The sequence below is a fragment of the Scophthalmus maximus genome, chromosome 13, assembly GCF_022379125.1.
Source record: "Scophthalmus maximus strain ysfricsl-2021 chromosome 13, ASM2237912v1, whole genome shotgun sequence".
In the NCBI taxonomy this organism is placed as follows: domain Eukaryota; kingdom Metazoa; phylum Chordata; class Actinopteri; order Pleuronectiformes; family Scophthalmidae; genus Scophthalmus; species Scophthalmus maximus.
This window is the reverse complement of record NC_061527.1, coordinates 12,239,361-12,249,642: the sequence shown is the minus strand read 5'-3', so window position 1 is coordinate 12,249,642 and position 10,282 is coordinate 12,239,361. Positions and strand designations below refer to the sequence as shown.

The following is a 10,282-nucleotide window of genomic DNA, read 5'->3' as shown; positions in this document are numbered from 1 at the left end:
AATCTGTTCATACAGTAAATTGACCACAGACAGGACGACACAAGACTTGGTGTGAAACTTGAGACATAGTTTATTCCGTGCTCACTTGTTGCTTGGGTTTTGTTTTATCATCTCTATTTTTCGTGATGTGTTGAAGCACATTTCCTTTTTTTTAAGTTTACCGCAGTGACCTCTGATCAGTGTGAACATATATGTATAAATACATCATCCGGGTGTGATAAAATGTAGATGCACTTTACTTTAAATGGAGCTCTTTACAAACAGTGCTGTGCAATGTCTTTTATCAGAGAGTATTTGGTTACATACAGCAGATTTAATACGAGGATATATTACATTTCTTAAGAGGTTGCTTTAAAGGACTGTAAAGGAATGAATATCTGCGAGAAGAAAGTAGTAAATACGCCTGATGTTTGATAATGTGTAATAGACAAAACACATATTTTCCTTCATGTAAAATTAATGAATTATGCTGAACAATAAAATATGAATAAATAAAACAAAAAATACACGATTGAATATAGATGGGATTATTATTTTTTAATCTATAGGCGTGGACATACATTTATGTGTGCCACAACATTTCAAAATAAAAAAAAATCAATGAAACAAAAGTTGCCAACCTCATAAAACAAGAGGATTAAGTTTCCGGTTAGCAGTTGAAATCTATTTAGAAAAACAAAGCTACTCTTTTATATTTTTCTCTCCACTGGATTTACAGTGCACGACTCGGCCTATCATCTGTCTCATCAACACAGATATGGAGACATAAAAGGCCGTACAGATATGTATTCCTTGAAACAGGAATGATTGACAACTTTTAAGAAAAAAAAGTTCCTCATATTGAATGTAGACAGTTACAACAGCAGCCATCTATGAATGAAAACACATAAATAAAAGTAAAACATAAACGCACAAATACACACACACACACAAACAAACAAACAAACAAACAAACACACAATGTCCTCATGTCAGTGGACATGTTAACCTGTATCTTGTGCCCAGAAAGGAGGGGAGTGATTTATCACAACAAGAGGAGAAGTGGACAAAGTAGTACAGACGACATTTTCAGTAGGGCAGAGTGCATGATCTTTAAATATTCAGCATATTAAAATATCTCTTTGTTAATTTTTTTTCTATGAATGAGTGCTATTTGAGATTTAGATAGACACAATAAAAAATAACAGTGCACTGTCTAGTTTGAAAACAATTACTACTGGCGCCGAAACCGCCCCAAAGAACCTACGTAACCATACCATAAGTAAAAATGAAATCTAACATAATGTTGAACTGCTGACCACTGAAATTAAGGTATTTTTCAATAACTGTACATAGTGTTTTTGAACAAAACCCACTGAATTCGATGTAGAGAATAAGAGCAAGCACAACCCAAAGCAGAAAAAAGGTTGACCACCGTTTTTCTCTTTGGCTTCTTCACTTCACAGTTCAGTGAGACTACAGGTATGAGCAGTCTTATCAAGAAACTTCGCAAACTCGCCAGGTACAAAACAAAACAAAGTGAATCAGAGTTTTTCTCAACTCAAGGCTGTCACTGGGAAGACAGACAATTCCCAAAGGTAAACTCAAGTACTGGTCTGTAAAGAAACAGAAAAAAACCCAACAACATTCGACTGACAACACAAAAACATTATTGATCTTGCACTTCAAACAGTACAAAAATAGAAATGTTCTGATCCAAATGTCATTTAATAAATAGTTAAAATATATAATAGGGTTTGATTTGGGGGGTGAGGGGGAAGCAATTGATCTGCTTCTACAGTTCATCTTTAGGGTTGATGTTGAGGCCCTGACCCCACACAGACTGTGTGTCCAGTGACTGGATCACCTCGTCTGCCTGTAGTCTTTCCTAAAGGAGAAAAATAAATAAATAAATGAAGAAGAAATATAGCAGAGGAAATTATAAGGATGAAGTGGAAGAGGAAAATGAGTAATATTTAAGTTGGAGCATTTGTTGCATTCAAATCAGACTAATCGGTGTAGAATAACAATTTGACTTCTCCCACCAGTGTTCACAACTGACACTAGAATTTAATTTGGGCACACGGTGAATCCATGAGCTCTTATTTACGGAGTAAGGCAGTAACTTCTGTTTTTCGTGCACAGTTGAAGATTTGAAAAGACAAGACTGTTTATTTAAAGCTGCTGTGGAAGATTGAGCTACAGTAAGATGAGAAAATGCTGCCCTCTCTGGTTAAGGGCCCTTCCTTTGGGAAAAAACACAAAAGTTAATGATTAAGATTATAACATTAGTAGTGCTAAAATGTTCTACTACTTTTTACTTTTTAAATGTATGATACAACTTTTTAAATCTCGCATTTGACCTGGAACTGCAATCAAAATTAGAACAGCCGTTAAATCACAGCAGGTACTGTATCTACCAGTTCTCTGAAGAGCGGATCCAGGGTGAACCACAGGGCCACAGCACACCTCTGCCCTCTGGTGATGGCCTTTACGCCGTGTGGGTTCTCCCCTCCGGATGAGAAACCCACCATCCGGCCGCACTTTGGCTTCACTGATGCCTGGAGAGGAGGAAGGTGACAGAGCAGGGACAGAGGTGAGGTTCAAAATGCGTTCCCAAGTGACAAAATACATTGTCACTGTACTAACTGAATCAATAACCTGCTCCGACTGGGCATCAAACCCCTGATCTACAGGAACCAGTTCAAACTTCTCATTTTGAATTAAAGCTCATATCTGAGCAGAAGCAGCTCACAGTCATTGTTTTGGCGTCCATTTCTGTGAATATGAACTCCCCTCCTTCGAAATCTCCATTCAGATATAACAGTGCGCTGAAAAGAAAAAAGAAAGGTAAAGGTCGGCACAGACTCAACATCAAGTGGAGGGATCAGACAGTGACCACTGTGCCATGGCTTCATCCTGTACCTGTAGTCTCTGTAGGTGTAGGCTGGTGGTTCCTTCCAGCATTCATTGGCCTCGGGGTCCAGCAGACAGTTGTCAGCATGGATGGGATGGCTCAGGTCATTCCTGTGGTCTTGTTGGCCTAAGAAAAAAAACACCAAAGGCATGAATACACACCTAATCTATACAGCAAATAATATATTGAATTTACACAGGAAACATCCTTTTACATTTCTGTTATTTTCTTTCCTCTTAACTCTTCCACTAGCCTCTCATATAGTATGCGAACCATCGAGGATGGCAGGGACATTTCTTTTATCTAGCTTGGTGGTGAGCTGTGTGAGACTTGTCATGATGAGTATCGGTCCAAGATGAAAAGACAGTTCATGTGTGTCCGAGTGTGAGTGACCTGTGATGGCCGTGCGACACACAAGGTGTGTGTAGGAGAAGTGCAGGGTGGAGTTGAGCAGGAAGTAGGACTCGGTGATGTGTCTCGCTCGCTCACTGATATTGTAGAAGAGGCGAGCGCTCTTCATCGGCACTCTGCCCTCGTAGCCGTACTGCAGGCAAGAGAAAAGAGGAAGAAAAAAAGACTGTGACATGCACTCAAACAAATAAACCAAGAAAGTTAGCGTTTGACTGAATACCGTCCGGGATAAAGCTCCGGAGCTGGAAACACGATCAGCTCTTTGAGTTTTGACTTCTCAGAGTTAGATGCAACTCTTAGACATTTGAAAATGAATCAAATAAAAATGAGCTTCTGCTCAGTGGTCGGTGTACCTGCAGGGCTTTCAGCACAGTGGCTCCTTCAAATTTCTCATTGGGAGTGTGTGGAGACATCTTCCCTCTGTAACCGTCTCCTGCCATGGTGACAGCCTGGGAGACGAGCACAGAGCCAGAGTCACGCTTCAGATATGGATTCACACACTGAACTTTGCTGTCAGAACAGGCTCAGGCAATAGTTCCATCATAAGCCGGGTGTCATTTTCTGAAGAGGTATTCAAACTTTTAAGCAGGAGAAAACACAAACAGTAAGATGTATTGTTGTTCGCGACAGTTCCAGTGATTTAAATATTGTGCAACGGCCTCACATGTGCCAGGTGTCTGAGCTCGGCACACTCATCCTCAGATATGACATGATCCAGCAGCACCCGCTGGGTCCCGTTCAAGGCCGCAGAGTTCTGCACCAGCTGCACACTGTCGTAGACCAAGGGGCCCCCTGCACAGATCACAGGACAGCATTTCAAAGAGTCAGTCATGGTGGTGAGAGAAGATTTACTTGAGCACTAATGACTCAACCGTTAGCAGTTTGACTCTCATCCTGCTGTGGCTGCAGTAAAGGATTTACCTTCTTTGAGTTGCTGCGGAACAACGACGGTGACGTTCCTCTTCTCTGAGATGGGAACGTACTCCATCCAGCCGTCGGTGCCGGAGGGAATCCTGAGGGAGCAGACGAGAGAAAATGTGTGTTGTTGTTGCGAGAAGCAAAAAACTATGATTTTCAATCTTAAAAAATTTGGCCGCATAGAGGCAGACGGACAAAGATGTGAAAAAAAAACGCGGACATATTATTCCCCTTTAAGATAATAAGGTTAACTTGAAAGCCATGGAATTCTGTAAAGTCGAGCAAAACCAGCATTCGATCTATTGTTGGTATTATACGACCGATCTTAGGCTCCTTGAATCTTTAGCTGCTGCATATGCAGCTTCTGCTGCTACAGAGGAAACCAATGACAGGGGAAACTTGTTTTACAGCTTCGGTGATCTCTTTTCATTACCTGTTTGAGTCGTCTCTTCCGCCAGTGCTGCTCCAGTAATTCTACGAGAAAGAACAAGGGGGAAATCTGTAATTTGCACAGTTTATTACAACATGAATACGGCAGACCAGTGGGAGAGATTTGACCAATACCTATGATTATTTGCGACCTATGCAATTTTTGTTAGATGCTGTGCACAATGAAATGTGAATCAGATGACGATTGGCCAGCAGGTGTCGCTGTTCAATGTAAAGAGCGTGGTGCGGGGGCAGTGCCAGACACCTGTTATCCTGCTTGGAGTCAGCTGGCAGCAGGGGCATGTGAGGCTGTTTACGCACCCAGCAGGAGATCTGCTCTGCATTAGAGACATGTGGACTGGCTTACCAATAACTGCCCGTTAAATTACACAATCATTTTGGGGTGAAACCGAGGATTAAAAGGACACTGGTGTGTGAAGAAGCGCTCAAAGGCCACTTTGAGTCTTATGTTAAACATCGATAAGGAACAGCAACACTGGGATCAAGTTGTACTCGCTCTCAACTCACCCCTTCAGTAAACCCCACACCCATGGTTTGGCTGCCAATCAGAAGCAGCTCCAGTTCCTGTTTGTGCCTCCTCAGGTACCACGCAGCTTTCTGTGAACACACACACACACACACACGCACACACACAGATGTTGGCAGAGGCACGATATCCAAACTGCAGATCGAAAAATACATCACGTATTTGACAGCACCATTAAGGGATGCTCAGTTACATCATCACAACTTAACGGAGCTTCGACTGTGTTGTCACATACGTTCTCACTTTGCCCCGTTTTATTCTTTTCTTTGTTCTCATCTAAGTACAGTTTCCCCACAGGCTCTCTTAAATACAACTAAGGGCATTCTTCATGTTCATGTCTTCATGCGTTGTTTTTATGCTCATTTTGCAATAGAAGTAATCGCAAGCATAAGAAACGGATTAATAACTATTTTTCATGTATAAAACATTGTGGCTGGCTTTTCCACACTTTGAATGCGCAGTGTGCGCCCGTCCTGACACACACACACTGCCTGGCACAGTATCAACTGGTACAGAAAGTGTGTTTGTGAGTTTGAATATATGCAATTACGATATAAATCACACAATATTCATTCATGTTACAGTTGATGATTAAACTTGTCAGTACTCATTGCTGAACAGATAATGTATTAAAGACACAATTTCAAATTTTCTTCTTTAAATTGACATTAAACTTTGCTATTTGTTATCTTTCGTGCTTTTGTAATTTATTTCTCATAACTTCGACTGACACACACACTAATCCCAATATATCCACAAAAAGAGCATATTGGCTGATGTATCTGTCGTCCTAGATTATGGATCATATGTGAACACAGTCTATGCTATGTTTTTACTTGTTTATATTTGTTTTCATAATTTAACGCATCTGACATATACGTATAGGTGTATATTCTGACTGTAGATGTGAAACAAGACTACATACGTCCTGTTATTCTTGTCTGTTTTCTGAGAAAGGGTCTGGAGTCTGGGTTGGACACTATAAGTGAAACTCGAGCAGACGATAACATTTTTGTTGTAGCGGTTTAAAAAAAGAAGAAAAAAAGAGAAAAGTCTTCTCTTGCATCACATCTTAATACAAACAGCCCCCATATTGTTCCGGAGACTTCTGTGGGCACTCAGGAGTTTTCCTCCTGAAAGGCAGGATTCTTTGGCAGCGAGGCAGCCTGGGCCTGGCACTGAGATCTTAGGGCTCAGTAAATGAGCTCCCCGAGGCTGGAGGGAGCGAGGAGGCCGAGAGGAGAGGCAATCTGTGGGCCCACGACTGTGCTGTAAAACTGACGGGATCGGAAAGACCTGAGGGGCTAGAAAAAATGTAAGTTATGAGAAGAAAAAACAAAACCACGAGCTGCAGCGCGTCAGATCTCAGCTTCATCTCGCGCACACACTCACACATTCACAGTCCTGGTGGGAGCCTCGGTCGCTCTAATGAGGACCAGGCTTTCTAGGAAAAAGACGTTGTGTAATTGGGATTCTAACAAAACACCGCTTGACTTTTCCAAGGCAGCTGGTCAGAGTTTAGAAAGGACTCATTCTCAGCACTGAAGTGGCTGATGACCTCGCAAATTGGATTTTCTCAGACGGCCACGCAGGTATTCAGCCTTAAATCTCTCAGAGTGTTATACACACCAGGGGTCAGGGATATTATAATGAGCCCAGAGGAAAAAAGATATCGTCGTAAACACGCCGAGTAGCAGAACTTGCCCGACACTTCCAGCTGGACGGAGGACGTATACAAGTGAAAAGCAAACTTTACGAGGCAGCTCCTGCCAAGCAGAGAGTAGCATGCTCATCCAAGAGACACAACAAACGGCAGTGCTGCTTCCGTCTCCACATTCTCCTTCAAATCCACGCTTTTCCTCTCGAGTCTCTCGTCTCTGCAAGTCGTCTTTCCTTCCTTTGTTTGCAGTCTCTCTCCCCACATTCCTTGATATATTACCTCAATTCATTTATCTCTTGAAAATTTTTCAATTGATCATCTATAGCTTGTCTCAAATTGGGCTGCCAGACTCTAAAAGCTGTGCACACATCATAATGTAGTCTTATCCTCATTACATTGAGTAAAGTTTAATTTTTAAATATGAATTATCGCCTACAAAGCACGGCATGACAAAGCCCCACAGTATATTGTTAAGCCTGCTAAAAACTCTTCAGCTGATCATGATGTTTTGGTCTTCTGAACAATTTCACTCGCCCCCACATTACCACCAACTAAACTTACATCTTACAACCCACTATTTGGAGCAGCTTTCAGTAAGATTGGCTGATTCTGCAGATATTTAAAATAAATCGTAAAGCTTTATTTTCTAAATCATTGACTTTCATTGAATTATTTATTTAAGCCTTTTAAAGATTTAAACAGTGTTTTATCGCTGTTTTTACTTATACTTTTATATGCCACTGACTTTCCTCATTACTCTTTGTATATCCTTGGTATTGACAAATAATGAAGAAAGATAAATTAAGGTTAAATTAAGTTAAATATTAAAATAAAAAAGGTTAAGATTAAGTCATTATTGTTGCTCTTTAATCGTTGATATCGATTGGCCAGTGCCAAGTGAAGAGAAAGCGAGGGATGAGTAGCTCTGCTCCAAAATACAGTATGAAGTATAATCAACAGTACATCCTTCCACAGAAACATCCTTCTTCTCCCTCCAAGACTTCAAACCTTCTGCCCCTTCCCACCCCACGTCCCCAGAGCAGATCCTGACCTCTCGTGGTTTGCCGTCATGTCCCAGCACCTCTCGGTAGTAATCCACATTCTCTGTCATGAACTCCTCTCCCTCGTGGAACAAAAGGTAGGCCAGAGCACACTGCATCCCCTCCTCCAGCCTGTCCACTGCGGAGGGAAAGAGAGAACAATAAATACACACACAAAGATCTTGCCAGGTGCAGTTGAGCTGCCTTGGTTTTGTTCTTTCTGCAGAGATGCTGAGATATCAACTGGCTTGACCGGATGAGAAGTTTAATCTGAAATAGTTTAATGAAATGCATGGACTGTAGCTGACTCCGTGTATCTGCTGCAGTCCGCTGTGTTGTGTCTGGAGATATGAAGCTCAGTCAAACAGAAAAAAACGTCACTGGGGATTTATTTAGGAAACTTGCGCAGCTCAAGCACAATGAGAGGCTGCTGAGTGATGGCAAATGTTCACCGTGGCCGTGTGGCATGGAGCCACTGAGAGGTGTAAAACACAGCAGGGTCACTGTGCAGCTGGGAGTTAGAGCTCTCGTGTTACAGACTGTTGGAAGTAGAAACTGCCCTGAATGCCTCAGAATAATGGCCAGCTTAAGTGTTTTTGCAGGAAATTGTGATATCACAGTGAAGTTGACCTTTGACCTTTTGGATATAAAATCATATCGTGATCATACTTGAAATCAGTGTGAAATTTTGTTGTGTGTGTGTTGTGTGCATTTTTGAGTTATGGCCAATAACGGGCTTGGGAGGTCTAGGCGATCTTTGACCTTTGAGGAGCAAAATCGAAATCAGTTCAGTTTGCTTAAAGTCCAAGTGAACGTTTGTGCCAAATTTGAAGAAATTCCCTCAGATATGGTGTTTATGAAAATGGGATGTACGAACAGACGATGCTGGATATAAACAAACATGCTCAGTAAAAATGTTTTAAACATGCCAACATACAAATTATATATCCATGATGATTATGAAGTGTTAACACAAAAGCTGTTGATACTGAGGTTTCATAGGAAAAGAAAATTAAGTATTTAATTTAATAGGGTCTTCTTGTTACAAGCCGTTTTTGTGCAGCAAAACAAAACAGTTAAGTTAACTGTTACATATTTTCTGTGAGCACATTAATGTGTAACGTTTTCAACTGTTTTCAGTTAAGACATGTAGACCTTTGAGCTATGGTCCTTCACAAGTAATTTTGAAATTGTCTGAAATGTCATAGGAGGACAGAGGAGTCATTGCATCAGGTTGCTTTAACAAAGACTGAAAAGACAAGTGGTAATACAGAATTTTACTTGCACCTGGAGTATGTTCAATACAAGCATGCATCATTTCCTGAGAGCCCTGTGTGTGTTTGCAATTTGAAAAAGAAAGGCTGCCAGTGACGAGAGGCAGTATGCTAAGCTTAAGGCCGAGAAATGGGATATCATGGAACAAATAATGAAAAATAATTCAAAAACAAACAAAAAACAGAAGATCAGTTCTTTCATAAGAAGTGATAAACAATAATATGAGTCATTTCCATCTTTGCAACACAGTCGACTCACTGAGACACTCAGACAAAAAGACAGACACACGTACCCATCAGCTGTTAGGAATCAGAGCTTGCTCTCAGTGTGTTTGCACACATCCACATGTATTCTTTTTTCTATATTAAAGCCACATGCTAATGGATCATTAAGTATAATCTGGTGATCTCACAACTACTCGGCACATTGTCCTTCCAAACTACTCTTTGTTATCGTGCAAACACTCTTGTCTAGAAGCGCTTTTGATTAATCCATCAACAAATGGAAACTTGAGGCCATGTTTTTATATTCACGTACACACATGAACAGACACACAGATTCTATACACAAATATAAAAGGCATCCCGACACACACACACATATACACACACACCAAATAACATCAGTAATACTTTATAATAATAATTTAGTGAAACTAAATTGTACTTCTAAACTTCTTACAGGGTGTGGCTCACTGCTGATAGACTCGACCTGCCTGCAACTCTTTGTGGACACCGTGTGCTCTTGTATATGCGTGTGTGTGTGTGTGTGTGTGTGTGTGTGTGTGTGTGTGTGTGTGTGTACGTGTATATGCGTGTGTGTGTGTGTGTGTGTCCTATGGGCGTTTCCATCCTCTTTGTTCATAATTACATCAAGCATAGACAGGTAGTTGTCATGTAATAATCATCAGCATTTTGTCTCCTCTGCTTTTGCAAAAAAACCCTTCAACTTACCCTGGAAGTAGGCAAACTGAAGGTAGTCGTAGTGCAGAGGCAGGTAGTTCTCCATGGGTGAGAGGCGGCCTGGCCGAGTGGCCAGATCTCTGACACACTCATGTTCACAGTGCAGCACCTGGGTGAAGTGATCTGCAATGAAAAAGTTTCAAA

At 41.2% G+C, this 10,282-nt stretch overlaps 1 protein-coding gene across 1 annotated transcript in view; it reads right to left on the bottom strand.

The window, feature by feature from the left end:
* Positions 1 to 516: 516 nt before the first annotated feature.
* The window catches only part of p3h2 (prolyl 3-hydroxylase 2), a 49,129-nt gene continuing 39,363 nt past the window's right edge, over positions 517 to 10,282 (bottom strand). The window contains exons 4-15 of the mRNA XM_035646627.2: positions 10,130 to 10,261; positions 7,913 to 8,040; positions 5,183 to 5,272; positions 4,659 to 4,699; positions 4,229 to 4,320; positions 3,972 to 4,099; positions 3,661 to 3,756; positions 3,290 to 3,440; positions 2,905 to 3,022; positions 2,735 to 2,810; positions 2,400 to 2,540; positions 517 to 1,867 (exon numbers count right to left, since the gene is read on the bottom strand). Coding sequence (XP_035502520.2) covers positions 1,775 to 1,867; positions 2,400 to 2,540; positions 2,735 to 2,810; positions 2,905 to 3,022; positions 3,290 to 3,440; positions 3,661 to 3,756; positions 3,972 to 4,099; positions 4,229 to 4,320; positions 4,659 to 4,699; positions 5,183 to 5,272; positions 7,913 to 8,040; positions 10,130 to 10,261 — 1,286 coding nt within the window. The 3' untranslated portion in view covers positions 517 to 1,774. The remainder of the gene's footprint in view (positions 1,868 to 2,399; positions 2,541 to 2,734; positions 2,811 to 2,904; positions 3,023 to 3,289; positions 3,441 to 3,660; positions 3,757 to 3,971; positions 4,100 to 4,228; positions 4,321 to 4,658; positions 4,700 to 5,182; positions 5,273 to 7,912; positions 8,041 to 10,129; positions 10,262 to 10,282) is intronic.